Consider the following 19,230-nt stretch of genomic DNA (forward strand, 5'->3'; position numbering starts at 1 on the left):
ACCAAGCCCGAGGGGCCTATTTGAGACCATACAATGAATGCCAAAGTTTGCAAACCAAAGAACTGTCCTGCACAAATCGTTGAGGCTGCTCCATGTAGATTTCCTCCTGTAGGTCCCCGTGCAAGAAGGCACTCTTCACATCCATATGAAAAACAAGCCATCCCCGAGAAGTTGCAAGAGATAGTACAAAGTGAATGGAGTTCATCTTGGTGACAAGGGCAAATGTCTCGTTGTAATCAATACCCTCAACCTATGAGAAACCCTTTGCAACAAGACGTGCTTTGTACTTATCAATGGAACCATCAACAACATACTTAGTGCGATACAACCAACGACACCGAACCATCTTTCTGCCCTTAGGAAGAGGACAAAGATCCCAAGTATGATTCCTCATCAAAGAAGAATACTCATCCTCCATAGCACAATCCCACTCAGGGTGTCCTGTAGCCTCTGAAAACTTCTGAGGATCATCTGAAATGGCATGACTCAAAAGACTAGAACCCACAATATGAGAACGGGTGTGACGAGTATTTGAAGGATCACTGGCTAGAGAACCTGCCGCCTCAACAGTAAGGCAAGCCCACTTGGGCATCTGAGGTGAAGCAAGTGGAGGTGGGGATGGTGGAGCAGGTGGAGGTGGTGATGGTGGATCATCAGAACCATCATCAGAATCATCCTCAAAATAATCCGGAAGAGATGCAGTGGAAGTAGGCAGAGGAGTAGACACTAGAGTTAGGGTATCCATTGTGGGAAGGCGCTCATCAAACTGAACATCCCGTCAAAACAGGACCTTTCTGGAATCAGGATCAAACAACATGTACGCTTTAACATCCTCACAGTAGCCAACAAAAATGAGGGCTCGACTCTTCCACTCCATGGCTTTCCTCTGAGCATCAGGGATAAAAGCCCATGCCTCACTGCCAAATACTCGGAAAAAAGAAACATCAGGCTTGTCATGAGACCAAGCGTCCTCAGGAGTCATATGTCGAATAGCCTTGTGAAGCATCCGATTCTGAATATAGTTGGCACAATTGATTGCCTCAACCCAAAACGATGAATCCAAGGACCTGTACTGAATCATACAATTCACCATCTCCCGTAAAGTTTTGTTCTTGCGTTCAACGACACCATTCTGCTGAGGGGTGTAGGGAACAGTAAACTGATGTTGCAAACCATGCTTAGTGCAAAAATCTCTGAAAGCCTGATTCATATACTCCCCCCCATTATCTGTACCTATCTATCAAATAGAACAACCTGACTGCTTCTCTACAAATGTCTTGAAGATTCGAAATGAATCAAAGACATCAGACTTGTACTTAAGAAAGTACACCCATGTGTGTCTGGAGAAGTCATGAATAAAAGTGAGTACATACTTGGCCCCAGAAAAAGGAGTGGGAAATTACATGAGATCACTGTGAATCAACTCCAAGGGTGCCAAAGAATGAGGGGCTCTTCCCTTCGGAAAGGGATCTCGGTGATGCTTGCCAAGCACACAGCCATGACAAACACCATCAATGCAAGAAATTTGTGGGAGCCCAAGAACAAGTGCCTGTGTACTCATCTACTAAAGATATCTGTAATTGGCATGGCCCAAGCGCTCATGCTAAAGCTTACTCACTGAATCTGCATGTGCTATAAGAGATGAACCTGCACCCGCAAAGGGCTCAAATCCATCAAATCTGTACAGACGATATGTTGTATCAACACTCCCAGTAGCCACAACCAAATTTGAGTCATGGAGGTCCCGAATAACCACATCATGTGGCGAGAACTCAACTATCTTACCAGAGCCAGAGTGGAAAATTTGATAAATGGACAGGAGGTTCGTTGAGATGTTAGGGACAACCAGAACATCCTGCAGATTACCCGCATCCAAAGAGACAGAACCTGAACCCAAGACTAAAAGCTGAGCTGAGTCACCCACTGCAATCTATGAAGTACCACAAGAGGCAAGAGAAGTAACCAACTGTTGAGAGTGAGTCATATGGTGAGAAGCACCAGAATCTAGTATCCATGTGGACCTAGAGGTCGAAGCTCGAGCAGTGAGAGCATGACCTTTCCCTGTGGAAGGAGAGGACGCCTGAGGTGAGGAGATGTGATGCTGCTGCATGGCTTCCTCTAAAGCCTCTAAGCGTTTCCAACACCTGGAAACTGGATGTCCTTCCTTGCCACAAAAACTGCAAGTGTCTCCTGATTTCTTCTTAGTCTTGGAGGAAGACTCACCAGACTGTGAAGATTTCCCATGTTTTGGAGGAAATGGTGGTTTAGAATCAGACTTAGGAGCAGGCTTGGAGGAATGCTGATTGCTTGCAGAAGGCTTCTTTGGCTTCAGTTTCTGCTTTTGTTTCTCCTTAGAGGACTGAGCAACCAATGCTTTGTTCTTGGATCCCGAAAGCATATCCAACTGAGAAAGATTGGACTGTTCATGAGACAAATGCTCACAAAAGACATCAAAGGTAGGCATGGTGAAACGAGCACCCAAGCCATCCATAATGGAATAGAAAGAAGAGGCAAAAAACTGAAAGTGGCCCTGAAGCTTCGAAAGAATCAAGTGAATGCACTCTGTGTCTGTCTTGATCTTGCCACATCCCTGAAGAACAGATCTGGTAGTCTTGAACTTGTTCAAAAAATCCTCAATGGTGGGAAAGGAATCAAGTGACAAAGAAACCAACTTTGCCTCAATCTGTAATGCTTGAATCTCATTAACCCTCCCGAAGAGAGACTCAAACTTCAACCACATAGCCTGAGGAGTGAGTAACTCATCAAGGTCAAACAGAAGACCGTCAAAGACATGCAAAGAGAGCAAACCCATGGCCTCATCCATCTTGTTTATGTGCTGAAGAAGCTCATAAGGACGTTGCAATAGAGGCTGAACCTCATCCAAACAAGACCACAACCCTCTTTCCTGGAGAATCCTCATGATGCGGGGCTTCTAGGTGTGATAGTTGTGTGAAGTCAACAACTCAACTGAAGGATGTGCCATGAAAACAAAACTCTGCACCAGCACCTGCTTGTTGGTTTATTTTATTATGTGATCTTTCAGAATAGATAGAAGATGCAGAAGGGTTTGTTTGTTTTGAGAGTTTTGTGTTCTTGATTTCTATGACAAAAAGCGAGAAAAAAACACCCCCCCATAATAGATAAACCCAAACCCTAGTACATACTGATGAGAAGGAAGTAGTGCTTAAGAAAAAAAACTTGAAATTGATATCTCATGTACCCGATGAAAATTCTGAGAGAAAAGATCACATATCTGAATATATCATGCTGAGAGCTTTCCAACGCCTATTCGTTTTTGAAAAACGGAGTCCATTTGCCCATTCTACGGCCCCAGAAGTGCAGAAAGGAGTCCCGAATTTGACTGGAAAAAAGTACAGTCAAACAAAAGATTCAGAAAAAAAATCCAACACCACGAGGTCTGGATCAGAACCAGCTTTCTGATGCCTATTCATTTTCCAAAAAACGATGCTGGATGCTCAAGATATGACCACAAAACGAACCCCCCCTCAAAAAGGCAAGAGGGTGGTGGTCCAGTGGAGAGGCCAGGTGGTGGTGGCGCATGGGCGGTGCTCTGGTGGCACTCCGACGACACTCTGGCGGCGCTCTGGGGAGGAGTTGCGGAGTGGCGGGGTTGCGGAAGAGGTGGCCGGGCACAGGGAGAAGCACAACGGTGGCTACATCGGCGTCAGCGGCAAGGGTCAGGAGGTGGCTGCGGGAGCCGGAGCGCCGATGGGTGGCGGGATGGCCAGCGGGGGCCGGCAGGGTGGTGCCGGCGGGAGCCGGAGGGCGGGGTCGGCGGGGGCCGGACTGTCAGGGTACAATACCCTGCGAAATCCGCCGATCTCCAAAAATTTTGTAAACCCTTTTTTTGTGATTGGCTTTTTTATTTTTTTTATTTTTTTAATTTTTTAATCAAAAAATCGGCTTGCATGTCATAAAAAGGCCAAAAAAAATATATTTTTTGAAATTATTTCTCAATTTGCGTGCCAGGGTCGTAGGACCTAGTTTTGGAGAAAAATTACCCTCAGATGCTCAGGAGTGAAAACTAGGCAAGTTTTATATGACTATAAGGGTTTTTGGGCTTTCTGAGCATGATGGCGAAGTCCGTTTAGGCCCCAAGTGCTTAGAAAAGGCCTATCTCTAAGTACAAAAAAACTTCCTGAAACCCCAGATCTACTTCCAATGCAAAAAATTCTCAAAACAAGAACAGATAGTTGCAGATCTGATGCTCTGATACCATGTGAGAGTTGGGAAATAAAACCCCATAGGAGCCTAAAGATCTTCTGCACGCTGAATAATGTGTTACAAGAAGAAGCAAGGAAGCAAATAACTGAAAAAACAAAAACACAGAAAATATGCTCAAAAAGATGAGAGCTCAATATTCACCAAAAATGTGTAATGTGATAATCATACATAGAAAAGAAAAATAACCTCTAATAGGTCAAGAAACCCTAAAAGGGAAAACCTAGGCTTGCACATAATAATTAATAAAAGAATTAATTATTATGCACCTAATGTTAGCTTAAGTGTAAAAAGAGATAATAGGGAACTTAAAGAATTAAACAAATATTGTTTAATTAATCAAGTAAAGACCCGATTACTCTAACATAGGGAAGAGACCAGAGAGAGAATCCTGATACGAGCATGTTGATTAGTAAAATTTGACTAAGTCTAAAATTAATATGAATACTCTAAAAATTAGAATATGTATTATAACTCCTAGAGATTTGAGACCATTCTCAAACATCCTGCTAATATATAAATAAAATATAACTTAAAGTATAAGTCATATGTTTATTTCCTATACTTAAATGTTATATTTTATGTATATATTGTATTATCAAATAAAGAGAGAGAATGGTGGACTGAAAAAATTCCTAATGGAACTTTTGGCTTGCGCCAAATAAGGTGCACGTTGAATGCATTTTTTTGGTGCACGACATATTTGGTGTGCACCAAACTAACTGCCTTGGGAAAACCCAAGGCTTAGGCTTGGGTTTGCCTTGGGCATCTTGGATGTCCTTCTCAGGCTTGAGATGTGTTTTTCCAACAAACATACAAAGTTTTCTCAAATTTTTGTTTGTGATCTCCATCAGTTTTGCATGTGTTTCGATGCAAACAAAAATAAACACCATGAAATTGTCAAGCTCTCTCTTAGCTATCCAGCCATATAATTCTTTTCTCATTTTCATTATGTTAAGGTCTTCATCTCTAATTTCTTTTGTTAGTGTGTCCGTTATTTGTCAAAAACCAACATGTTATATTTTGGGCATATATTTTAATTTTTTCATCAAATTTGGAAACAAATTACATTTTTAGAAAGTTATAGATTTCGGGTCAGTGCAAGAAGCTGAGTCCACTTTTTGGCCAAAAAGTGGAAGTCTTTTCCCTGATTTTCAGGTTTTGTCTCATTTGAGCTTAAATTTTGGAACACTTGGAGATTGAATCTTGGAAAAAGTCAATAATATAAAAGATAGCCCTCTGAGTCTACTTTCCAAATATGTAATTTATTTTAATACCCACATAATAAAAACTAACTTTTTTAATGGAATTCTAAAAACTATGTTTTAAAAATGTATGTTTACAGACCATACCATGCATGTGTATGACCCACACTTTTTGACACAATGAAAATTATTTTCTCAAACCATTTTGGGAAATGGTTTGTAACACACTGAAGATTGATGAACATATTTTTCTGTATTTTTTTTTTAAATATATTTTTTTTTAATTAATTTTTTAATGACCGTAATTATCTTTTTAAAAATTTGACGTGTACGACCCACATAATTTGTAGTGTACTTAACATTTTTCAATTTTTTTAAAATAGAAAAGAATTTTGTGTAGATTGATGACATAATTTTTTATTCAAAATTCATTAAAATAAAAAAGTTATTAAATTAACAAAATTAGTTAATATTTCAAGTTTATGCACCCAATTTAGTATAAATTAAATGAAAAATAGTTAAAATAATCAATTTTTAAATTTTTTTACATATTAAGAATCTAGACAGTATAATTTGAAATGGGTTTTAATTTCGTATAAAAATACTCTAATTAGAGGCACGTAAACTATTTCAGAAGTTCATATTTGTGCTTTCGTTCATGGAGATTTGAATTTGCAGGTTCATGTCTCAGGTGTGGCCATCCCAGGCCTATCCCGGACCTAATCCTGAGGCAAGTGGCGGGTTGTGGAATCAACTTCCACAGAATGGGCCCCCATTTACAAAACAGGGGCCCATTCCTTTTTTAACCGTTGGTTTTCGGAACGGGCCCCTATTTTAAAAACGGGGGCCCATTATTTAAATAACTGGCCCCTGTTTTGAAAAAGGGGGCTCATTCCTAAAATTACCGTTATTGTCCAAAAAAAGGATAGATTGCATCAATTTACCACATTATCATTGGAATTCGTACTGACAAACATTTTTTACAACATTTGACACTACTTTTTTTATCTTTTTAACACAAATTTTAGAAGAACTCGGTAAAAAGAAATATTATTTTTTGAAGAGGATTTTGTAAAGATGGGTTCAAAGCAACGTCAAAAGAAACAAAAGAAGACAATCACAACAGACAAAATTCAAGCACAAAGAGAGAAGGAGGCAAAACGCCAAAGAGATCGAAGATCACAACAACTACAATTGAAGAACATTGAAGCATCTAGTTCAGTGCCCATTGTAGATGAGACCATTGAAGAGATCATGATGGACGCAAGCAATGTAGAACCAAACACGAGTATGACTGTTGATGCAAATGCTCATGTGGATGCGAATCCTGGTATGTTTTTAAATCCCCAAGACTATGATGCCAATCAAATTGTTGATTTAAATGAAGCTGGATATAAATTTAATACACCAATACAAAAAGAAATAAAACTTGAAAATATTACACCACCCTCTCTAAAAGAAAATGAATGTAATTTGTTTATATTTATAGCAATGTGCTAGATAATCTTAATGGGTTAGTTTCTTGGAGACAAATCATAACACATGCAAAGAAATTATATAAACAATTTTTCTATAATAAGAAGTTCGGATTCCAATGTCAATTAATGCTACAATTAATAAAAATATTAAAAATGTGTAAAGTCGTGAAAAAAATAGGTATTTATGCAAAACCAAAAAGAAAAGATGAATCATATAAGCAAGTTGTATCTACTATTGCCAGTGCCATCGATTCTATTGGAAAAACAAGTTGATCTAAAGATAAGAATGTGGCACATAGAGTTATAACAACTACTATAGTTGACAAAACAATTGTTAGTAAAAGAATGTTAAGTGATATAAGTGGCTATTTAAACTTACATCGTAGAACCTTGTCAAGAGCGGCCAAAAGAAGAGACACAATTGAAATTGATCCACTAAACCATTGTAGGAGTTTTAGTGGTGGACTTCAAAGGTCGGACATGAAATTCAATGATGAAACTAAACTATTAATCGCAAAATTTTAGCATGATAACACTAGAGTTTCATCGAATGCTAGAGATGTTTTAAAGTTAAGGGTGGGATAAAAAATTCACGATCCTCATCCAAAACATCTTCTTGACATGACTCAAATTGAATTCTTTAAAAAATTTAGTGATGAATCTGTTTTAATGAATTTATGAATTAGTCAAAGATCATTTGAAAAATGCAAACCTTGGTATGTTAAAATCAATAAACAAAGAATATCTTGTTGTTTTAAAACTCATGTTCAATTTCGTTACTATTATGATGTTTTTTGATATATACATTGTATGTTGCATGGTAATGATCTTGTGCAAGATTGTGGTGTTTATGTTCCACCTGAAACTATAAAAGATTTTATTGCAAGTTTATTTTGTAAACCACCTAATGAGCAATTATTTCTTTCCAGTTCATGCATTTATGGCCTTTGCAATTTATGTGGGAACTATTCTTTGATAGGTGAATGTTTGCATGAACATGTTTCATCCAAGTTTGGACAAAAAAATGGTTGATGTTAGGAGATTTAAAAATATAGAATACCCTCTAAAGGATGGAAAGATGGGGAAACGTTTAGAATTGATTACATAATAGAATAGTGTTAATGCATTTATAAGTGAGTTTAAAAGTCATATTGTTCCAAAATACGTGAAACAAATTCCCAACATGCCTGATGGCTTGATGGACAAATTCACATATGCAAGAACATATTTCTAGTTGGAACAATATTATCAGTTGTGGATTTTGTAGAAAATTATACTCTAAAACCACAAGAGGAAACTCAATCACAATACTACAACTCAGTGCAACTTGCCATATTTGTACACATTATACATAGACATGACCATGATAGTATAGAAGATAATATAAATTTTTTGAGGGAGTATCATTTCTATGTTAGTGATAATCAATCACACTAGTCAGAGTTTGTTTAGTATTGCTTCGAGGTATTTCATGATAATCTTAAGGAAAGAGAAATTGACATGATATAATAGGACCAGCTATGGACCTATTATGCAATGTCATGGCATAATAGGATATATTATGTCATCATGGTATAATGCGTCCTATTATGCCATGACATCACATAATAGTTCCATAATTGGTCCTATCATACCATTACATGGCATACTAGGACCATAATAGGACGTTTATGCCATGACATGGCATAAACGGCCCTATTGTGCCATTTCATGGCATAATAGGACATATTATGGCATGTCATGGTATAATAGAACCTATTATGCCATAATCATCCCTTAACCTAGCTACTTATTCCTTATCATCCTTGTCATCCTTGTCATTTCAATAACCCACCTTCTAAAAATTGTCATCCTTGCTTCTTTTTTGAGTTGTCAAACTTCTCTTCATCTAACACTTACTCAAGTTATGCTTAATTCTCTACGTCTATTGATTCTTTCATTATTTTTTTAAGTCAAAATTTCATCCATCCTCCCACCTTATTTCTCTTTCCTTGATTCCTTCTAAATATTTTCACCTGATAACTTGCTAAATATTTCCCATCAAATTTTGAGAATTACAATTTCCCTCAAAATGGTACTAGGTATGAATCAAGCCTAAACTTTGATATCTAAAATTTGAAGAGTAATGTTAATTACTTAAGGTTATACATTTGGATTTCCCTCTTCTAAAATGAATTTTTAGTTACCCCAATGCCCAGTAGCTCAAATTGTGGTTTTAATTATGGATTTTGTCTAATCCATGAAATTTAAAACATCTCGCCTATTTTTTTGAATTCCCATAACCCACTAGAATAGCCCAAAAGGCCACATGGTCACCTAAAAATAATCCAAGGCACTAGAAAGGTACCAATAACTAATAGTGGTAACTTTTGTATTGCCTAATGAGGGTTAAGAACAATTTTGGTACATATGTGATTCAAGGAATTAGAATGGTGGCTTGCTAGAAGTGGTTAAATTTTTTCTTTTATTGGTTGAAAGGCCCAATACCTAAAAAAATAATTCCTAGAAACATTTAACCCAAGTCTCACAAATTCAACATTGAAAGATTCAAAGTCCATTTGAAATTTACTATAGTGGATCAAATCTTACTACAAGTAAAGTCTCTTGATGTCTCAGTAGTTTTCACTATGGATTTCATGAATTCATTGACTATCTTGCATGTAGATGGTGATGTTATTGGTGAGAAAACTAACATATCTTAATGGAAAGATATTGATAGTTCTAATATGGTTTTTGATGTCAGGATTACATTTTTGAGACAACATGGTGCAACATGCAACATTTTTTATAATGGCATAATAGGTCCATAATTGGTCCTATCATACCATGACATGGCATAATAGGACCTTTATGCCATGGCATGGCATAAATGGTCCTATTGTGATGGCATAATAGGACCTATTATGGCATGTCATGGCATAATAGGACCTATTATGGCATGTCATGGCATAATAGGACCTATTATGGCATGTCATGGCATAATAGGACCTATTATGGCATGTCATGACATAAGAGGTCCTATTATGCCATGTCATGGTATGACAAGACCAACTATGGACCTATTATGTGATGTCATGGCATAATAGGACATATTATGCCATGATGGCATAATATGTCCTATTATGCCATGACATCACATAATAGGTCCATAGTTGGTCTTGTCATACCATGATATGGTATAATAGGAACATAATTAGCCATCATGGCATAATGTGTCCTATTATGCCATGTCATGTCATAATAGAACCTACTATATTCCTATTATGCCATGACATGCCTTAATATGACATGATAGCATAATATGTCCTATTATGCCATGACATGCCATAATAGGTCCATAATTGTTCCTATTATGTCATGTCATGGAATAATAGGAAAATAGTTATCAAATCTATAATAATTTGACTATGTCAATGGCTAATTCTTAATGAATATTCATGTTTTGAAGGTCTCATTAAGAAATTAGAGATATTATACAAGAGGAGAGAATTAAATCCCTCTAATATTGGTGTATAAACTACAAAGCCTTTGATTTACCAAATGAAATATCTAATTAGGGTCATCATGAATGAGGACCCTTGAGGTTTACATTTAGAGCTATGGATGACCTTGACCTTGGTAGCCCACCACTTCCATGTGTAAGTGTTAATGTTGAGTTCACACCATTAGGGTGAATGAAGTTACAATGTTAGGACTTTTAACATAGAGGAAGAGCACTTGGTCAAACAAGTTGATAATCATTATAAAGTGAAAGAAAAAAAGGAAAAAAACTATTGAGATTGAGACATAAACTTTATGATAACTCATACACTAGCGTCTCTTTCATAATCTTTAATAGACATGATTACGCATACACTAGTTAACATTATCTATGCTCAATAGCGTATAGTTCATTTTCTTTATTCGACACATTTGAGAGGTCATAGTTTGACTTTATTATGCCATATCATGGTATAATAGGACATATTATGTCGTGATGACATGATATGTCCTATTATGTCATGATATGCCATAATAGGTCCATAATTGGTCCTATTATACTAGGACCTATTATGCCATGACACATGCCATGATATTTCGTTTTGGTTTTGGTTTTGATACATCCATTTAGTTTCAGTTTGGTTTTGATTTGGTTTTGGTTTTGATTTCCATTTAGTTTCGGTTTTGTTTCAATTTGGTTTTGGTTTTGATGTTTGTGAGATATCTTGTATCTTGTAAATTTGATATTTTGTTTTGTTAACTATCTAGATTTGGTTTTGATTTGTAAATTTGTTGATTTTGGTTTAGGGTTTAGGGTTAACTGTTGAAGAATATTTAAGACCAAAATTAAGAATTTACAAATGTAAAAACAAATTTACTTATAGACTACTTTAAAAAATAAATTAAATAATACAAAAAAAACTTAAATAATACTTAAAAAACAGGAAAAATTTACAAGAAAATTAAAAAATGTGAAAATGGATGATCGAATGTGTACCTAGGATAGTGGTGGAGGCTTGAAATGGAGTCCACAACATGGGGGCCTATTTTTTATCTCCTTTTCTCACTAGAGTTGCAGGTAAAACTGACAAAATGCGCTAAAAAAGAGAGGGTAAAATCATATTTAAAAACGAGACCCCATTTCGTTTTCAAGCGGGCCCCCATTTAAGAACAAAATGGTGGCCCGTTTAGTTTCGCCTTGGACCCCGATTATTCTTGCCTCAGGTGCCCGAAGCAAAAAATGAGCTGCTGTTTCTAAGAGTGCATTTTCCAACGCGCGGACTTCTGCCAATTTGTGACCCATTACCTTGCACTTACCCTTTCATTCTACAAATTTTTTTTAAAAAAAAGAAACTTTGATTTTTAACTAGTTTTCACAAATTTTTAGAGGGAGAAAGCTTAAAATTTTGTTTTTCAAGATGTGTCCACTTCAAAAATTAGCAAAAAATCACATATTCATTAAAAAATTAGCAGAAAAATTTGGCATAAACTACATGGTGTTAGATAATTTCTCATTGGAGATATTTTCAAAATTCCAAAAAAAAGGAGCACACTAGGTGCTATGTTATGTTTTTCTGAGAAGAACAGGGCCACTTTGTGTGCTCCCCCTTTTTGAAACCCTTATTCTCCACAATTTTAAAAAATAATTAGTATTTTAGAAAGTAGACCTGGAGCACTACAACTCTTGTTCTTGCTACATTTTCATATTTTGAGTGTAACTATCTTCATTTTGTTGTTAGAGTTCAAACCTTGCTGATTTTAGAAAAAAATTGGCATCATAAGACCTCTTTTTGGTCCCCCAGCTTTGTGCACTTACCCACTATACATATTGTTACATCACTATGGAATCCTAATATTAGTGACATCATTCGTAGAAGAACATTGTTGAGCCTAGAGAGAGAGAGAGAGAGAGAGAGAGAGAGAGAGAGAGAGAGAGAGAGAGAGAGAGAGAGAGAGAGAGAGAGAGAGAGAGAGAGAGAGAGAGATGTTTCTCAAATGATGAATTCTTTAAGTGTGATGAGTTTAAAATTATGATAGTTAAAAGGAAGACCAACAAAAATATATTTTTTAGGTTTAAAGACAAGAAATTATAGGCAGAAGAGTATAGTAATAAAATTGCTACTTAATTCCTTCGAAAGAAAATTAATTTTATATATCTATAATGATATGAGAAGACAAAAGTAGTCAAAGAATTAAGGAAATGTTTGTTTGATATATCTTTTGTTGTAGCCATGCATATCATAAAATGGTGGGATTCTAATGAGGATATTTGGGGAAGTAAGGAGGAAGCCAAAAATCTCCACTTTGGATTTGGATTCAATATTTTAAGATAGTAGTTGTGTGGGTTGTGGCTCCAAAACATGGCAAGCCTCAAGTGGCTCACGATATAAAAATATAAGAGGAAAGAGAATTTTAAGAATATTAGAGGATACATCTACATCACAAGCAAAATTAAATTCAAAATTCATAGGAATATTCTGATAGGTTATAAGTAGAGCATAATGAATTGCCACATGTCTATAAGAAGATTAAGACTATGGCAACATATTCTAATCTATTTGTGACATAACTTAGAACACTTCCCACTTCCTTAAATATCACATATCAATGTGATGGCAATACACTCATGTTGTAGATAAAGGTTTAAATGGGTAATTGGAGAAGAGCCAAGAAATAGAGTTTAAGAAAAGGTAAAAGGGATAAAAGACATTTATGAATTGGATTGTATCCTTTTTTTATCATCAACTTTCTCAAATTATAACAAGATTTATGATGCTTGGGCATACTATAGTAATTTGAAAAACAAAAACCAACGATTACTAAAATGAGTAGGAAGAAATTTTTAAGTGATTAAATAGATCACAAGGGTAGTTATGATGAATGCCATTCAATGATACACAAGGTATACCTATCACACTCCCAAGGAAATCTCAAGCATACATGAAGTGATTGGGCTTCTAAATGATGTTTTTACTTTCCAAAGAAGATTTGATTTGACACTAAAAGGAAAGATAAAATCATTTTAATGCTTTATAAGAGTGTTAGATGTCTTTGATACTTGATATGTGTGAAAAAAATAAATCATTAGAAGATTGGAAGGAAAAATTCTAACATCACCCCAAATTTGGTTACATCACTCATTCAAGTTGAAAAAATTGAGTCAACCTCATATAATAGAAAGATATATAATTTACTAAAACTATAATAAGTGCGAAAGAGTTCTTAAAGAAGTTAAAGCGTTATTTAATGTAAGAGATTAGGGACACCAAAATAAGTTGGCTAAATTCCTTAATCACAATTGGCCATTTGATAAGGATTTTTTTTATCTTTGGATTATTTTTTAATGAAGCTTGAATGATCTAATATTTTAGTGTCTCTTAAGGCACATGTTATGATTAAGGAATAAACAGGTTTTGAGGGGAGTTGAAACCCCTTACAACAAGTTTTGGAGGGACCTGAAACTCTCATATTTTTTCATGGATCTGAAACCCACAAAAGAACACTGCATAAAGATACAACATAGCCATTCAATAGCCCAACCACAACCAAACATTGAAGATTGAACATTGAAGTGCTAGTTGTAAAAGAAAAGGCCTAAGCTAACCAACAAAGATCTCACATAAACATGAACATAGGGAACAAGGTTCCCTCAACCTTAACCATGGGTTTTATCCAAGTACTTAAAATCCATTAAAGAATGTTAATATTTAGCTCATGGATTTTTTGTAGAGGTGACTAGTCATATGGCCATGAATGATAAGGAAATGTTATTTGCATGGAAATATTGGTTAAGGAAATAATTATTATAAATTTTGTTGTAATAAAACGCCTAAAAAAATAGCAATTATGGTTACATTTGGTTACTTGTTCTTGTTAATCTAATACTAGTTAGAATCATAATAATTTTAAGTCACTCAAGGAAGTAGTTATGGTTGTTAAGGATTTTTCATACTAGTTTAGTTTTCAAATGCATAACACTTGTAGAAGGAGAAGTTCGAGCTTCCAAAGCTTCAAATCCATGAACACAATGTATGGGATTGGAATAGAAATAATTAGTTGTAAGTGATTGCTAGATGGATATCCACCTCTTGTCACATGTTTTCCATGGAGGATTAGGAGCTCCTTAGGAAATATGGTTCGCTTGTTCCCTATTTTCCCTTATAGGTGATTGAGATTATTTAGTGATTCTCTTATGATTGGAGGTGCTACTCTTCTCATCTCTTTTAGCCCTCAATATTCACATAATATAGGATGGCATGTGTAACTAGTAGAATAACTAAGTTAGTTAGATGATTCAACATATGAATTAAAAGTATCTCTTGCTCAATTGTAGGAATTTATTGGAATTTTATTTTATCTCATGTTGCACAAGTTCTTCTTCTATTGTCTTTAGTTGTCCATCCTAGATTAAGGTTGGTAGGTTTTCTAGAGACAAGCTCCATGTTTTCTATTATAGCTACTAATTTATGGGTGGCAAAATGACTGCATCTAATAGTAGCTTCTATTTTCATGTTCTTAGCACTATCTATGATAGTTACTTGTAGATTATTTTTACTTTTTTCTATATCTCCATGATAGGTTGAGTGTAATTTTGATATTAGAAAAAGTTGTTAAATTATTATTTGTTTCAAATCAAATATTTCAACAACCTATCGTGATCATGAACTCCCAGGTGATTCATGTGTATCCTCATCAAGATTTTTTAATTTGAAAAGTTAGAATTTTCTACCATTAGTTTTCTAGTTACATATCTGCTCCTTTTCAGGAGTCATATAGATAAAGGTTTAAAAGCTAATCATTAACACATCTTGATATGTGTACATGGTAAGGGATATAATGAATATGTTTGATTCATCTTGAAAACATTTATAATTTGAATCATCATTGGCTCATTCTTTTCTTTTCTAATCATTGCATTCCTTCTTGATGCCACCTTTCTCATCACACCTACAACATATACCTTATATTTTCTAGGAGAATTAAATGGCAATCTCTCCCAATTCATAAATCTTTTGTCCTTCTTCTTCTATTTTTTTTAGATCATTCCTGAGAAATGATTGCTTCCATAATATATTTGAAATTTATTTCTACATCATGTCTCCTTAAAGGGAAGAGAAACCAATGTCTCATCAAGTACAAATTTGAAAAATTGAATCTAATGGTCATTACAGTTATATTGTCCCATGAGTTTAACAAGGAACATAATAGGACCATGCATTATCCTTCTTCCTTCATCCTTAATCCAACATATTGTGACTATCTTTACATTCTAGTGGCAAATGTATTTAGGTGTACGAATATTAATTCCCATCACCTATCCTCACAAAATATCCTTTTGTTGAAAAAAATTGTTCCAATAATTTGGCCCAATATAACATTCCTAACTTTGGTAGCATATTCTTCTACAACATTAAGTAGCATTAAATTTACCAAATATTGTCAAATGATGCTTCTACCTTTCTATTCACACAATCAAATCTTTATCCTTCACACCAAATGATTTACCTCTAGAGATTGCTAGTCACAGATATATGTGAATCAAAAAATACTCCGTTTTAAGTTTTTTGATCTCAAATTTTGTTGGATTAAACATCCATTTTAGGAAGATAATAGTGGAAGACCTTTCTCCACTAATTAATGAAAAGAGAGATGCATGCAAAATCTAACAATTTCAAAAATAAAAAATACGCACATAAAAAGCATTCACCACCATTGTACAATGTTTACCTTGAAAAATCCTTTCAAGAAAGCCTAACCTCCAAAAGTTGAAACATGTATAGCTCAAGCCTTCATAAGAGGAAAAAAAAAAGTAGCTTAACTCTACAAAATCATACCATTATATATCTTTAAGCTATACACAAAATTATATATAAGTAAGATGAGAAAGGAAATCACCAATAGCTTCTAAAGTTGTGAGAGAACAACATGGGCTAAAAGGAGCACCAAATCTCCATGCAAAACCCAACACCCCAATTAAGAAGAGCTAACTAAAGAGTGAATTAAAAACTTCCTCTTTCAACTAGGGCTTTCCACTTGGTCTTATTTATCTTTTTGTAACACGCACATACAAATCTAAACTTAACTCCCGTTTTTCATTTTTTTTTAATTCAACAATTCTAATAAACAACATAAAATCGTCATTAATACATTTAACAATACCTATGACAATTAAATGATATAGAGATTAACGAAAAGATTTAAGAAGAAATATGGAAAGATAGAGCTAGAGAATAAAAGAGATATAGATATAGATATAGAGATGTCTAGAGATAGAAGGGGATAGAAGAAGATAAAGATACAGATCAAGATAGAGGGAGAGAGAAGAGTGAGAGAAGTTGATAAAGAGATAGAGAGAGTTAGAGGGAGACATATAAATAGAGAAAGACATGGATATAGTGAGGAAGAGATAGAGAGACAAAGGAAGAGAGAAACGAAGAAATAGAAAGAGATACAAATGGTTAGATAGAGTGATATTTAAAGAGATAAAGATATAAGGAGATATAAAGAGATAGCTAGAGGGAAAGAGAGATAGAGAGATTTGAACAAATAGAGTTGGGGAGATAAAAATGGAGAGAGAGATATATATGGGAAGAGAAAGGGAGAGAGAGAGAGGTAGAGATAAAGAAATATATAGGGAGACAAGGAGGCAAAAAGGAAGGGAGAGAAGGGGAGAGATTGAGAGGGTGATATGGAGAGAGAGGTGGAGAGAAAGGGAGAGATAGGTAGAATAGGAAGAGAGGGAGCGAGATAGGTAGAGGAAGGAGTGTGAGAGGGGTGGATAGAAATGGAGAGAGATAGGTAGAGGAGGGAGAGATGGAGAGGATGTAGGAGAGAGGGAGAGAGAGCTCAATATGTATAGAGGGAGAGATAACTCAATATATAAAGAGCGGGAGAGGGAGAGGAAGAGACAAAGAGATATAGATAGAGGGTGACATAAAGAGATAGAGAGGGATATGGAAAGAGATAGAGAGGGGTAGGGAAAGAGATGGAGAGGTAAGGAGATAGATATATAGGGAGATACATGTAGAGAAAGATATAGATATAAGAGATAGAGAAGAGTGAGAGGAGGATAGAGATAGATAGATATATAGAGTAGGATCTAGAGAGAGAGAGAGAGAGAGAGAGAGAGAGAGAGAGAGAGAGAGAGAGGGGAGAGAGAGGGAAAGAGTGACAAACAAAATAGGTGATTGAGATAAGTAAGAGAGAGAGAATGTAAAGTCAAATTATTTAAAGTATAAATGCTAATAAAAAATAATAATTTAAAATAAATAAAATTAGTAATAAATAATAGTAAACTTAGCATATAATAAGCTTATTAAGTTAATAACATATTTGATCAATCTCAAATTTCTATAAAAACAAATAAGTGAAGTGTATAAGAGTAAAGAGTTACATTTTTATCTTCTATTTAGAAATTCTTTGGTTGAATTTGATTTTTTTGAGTGGCAAAGTTATTTCTCTAATATGCAATTATTTAGTGAAAACACCATATTTCAATGGTTACTAATAGTGTAGTCTCCAAAAATTACAATACATTAGTGAGAGAACTTGATGGTGTCAATCAAAATATTTGAGAATCTTGAGCTTACATATGTACAGAGTTTCAAATACCTACAGTCAAACCTATACTCTATCGTTGACGAAGCTACAAAAATCACTACATGAACTCAAAAAATCCTAAATTCCAGAATAATCAAAATTGATTTGCATCATTTATTTGTGAAGTATGTGAATCAATGAGTTTAATCATCTTATATATTTTAAGGTGTATAACAATTGTGAATTAACACAAGTAGGCCTCTTTCCTTGCTTCTATCCCTTTCATTTCATCTCTATAAAATAATAGTTAAGTTGTTAGATTTCTTATAAATTATTTTAAATAATATATTATATTAATATATATATTAATAATATATTATATTTTGTATATATTTAATTTAAAGAGCATTATGTATAAAATATAAATCATATTTTTTTTTACTTAATATTGTACATTAAATTTCATATAATATATGACAATAAATACAATATAAACATTTAAATATAAGACAATCTCCATATGTTGAGAAGCCTTCCTCTAAAAAAATTCAAAAATAAAATGAAAATAAAAAATTAAAAGATAAATTTTAAAAAAATAAAAAAATCTAAAAAAACCAAATTGCTCTTCAAGTCAACTTTTATAATTAAAATAAATAAATATAAAAGTAATGCAAATAAAATCTAAAAAACCAATACAATTTAGTGATCGTTTAATTTTCTCTCATTCAAGGGGAGTACTAGCAAAATGAAGTTAGTAATCGTTTGATTTTGAAACGACTAAAAGAGGCAAGGAAGAGTTGTCCTTGTGGCACAATTCATGATAAACCCAAAACATATGTGGGCCCAGACAATATGAATACATGAAGAAAAGTCAAAAAATTGGTAGACATAATCTAATGGCTATAAATAGTGCAATTGTCTTGCATACTTCTCGGTGGATGTGGATGTGAGTCCTTGATTTAGGGGAAAGGACCCAGTAGTTGTGCACCCTAACTTCTCGCTTCTCAAAATCCTACTTGGAAATTTCAAATCACTTCGATTTTTTTACAACAGCTTACTTGGCAAGTCCCCTGCTTATAACTAAGGTTTCAGGGCCACATCATCAAATATGATGCCACATCAACATGCTTTTTGCCAAGGTGTCCAAAACAGCCCCCCAAAAAAGTGAGACCAATAAGTGTGCAAAAGAGACCCCAATAGTTGTGCAGCTGACATGGCATCACCTGATTGGTTACTTTTTACAATATTAGTACATTTCTTAACAACTATTGGTACATTTCCTAACA

The 19,230-nt window shown here is 34.6% G+C and overlaps 1 protein-coding gene across 1 annotated transcript; it reads left to right on the top strand.

The window, feature by feature from the left end:
- Window positions 1–3,465: 3,465 nt before the first annotated feature.
- On the top strand, window positions 3,466–4,042 carry LOC131860122 (uncharacterized). Its single transcript, XM_059214491.1, has 2 exons — window positions 3,466–3,815; window positions 3,991–4,042. The coding sequence occupies exons 1-2, from the start codon at window positions 3,466–3,468 to the stop codon at window positions 4,040–4,042; spliced, it is 402 nt and encodes a 133-aa protein (XP_059070474.1).
- The last annotated feature ends 15,188 nt before the right edge of the window (window positions 4,043–19,230 follow it).

This window comes from Cryptomeria japonica, chromosome 11 (assembly GCF_030272615.1).
Source record: "Cryptomeria japonica chromosome 11, Sugi_1.0, whole genome shotgun sequence".
Classification (NCBI taxonomy): Eukaryota; Viridiplantae; Streptophyta; class Pinopsida; order Cupressales; family Cupressaceae; genus Cryptomeria; species Cryptomeria japonica.

Coding starts and splice junctions, on each gene's coding strand:
- LOC131860122 (XM_059214491.1), top strand. CDS start 3,466: ATGCTGGATGCTCAAGATATGACCACAAAACGAACCCCCCCTCAAAAA. Junction 3,816..3,990: donor GCGGGGGCCGGACTGTCAGG/GTACAATACCCT, acceptor TTTGCGTGCCAG/GGTCGTAGGACCTAGTTTTG.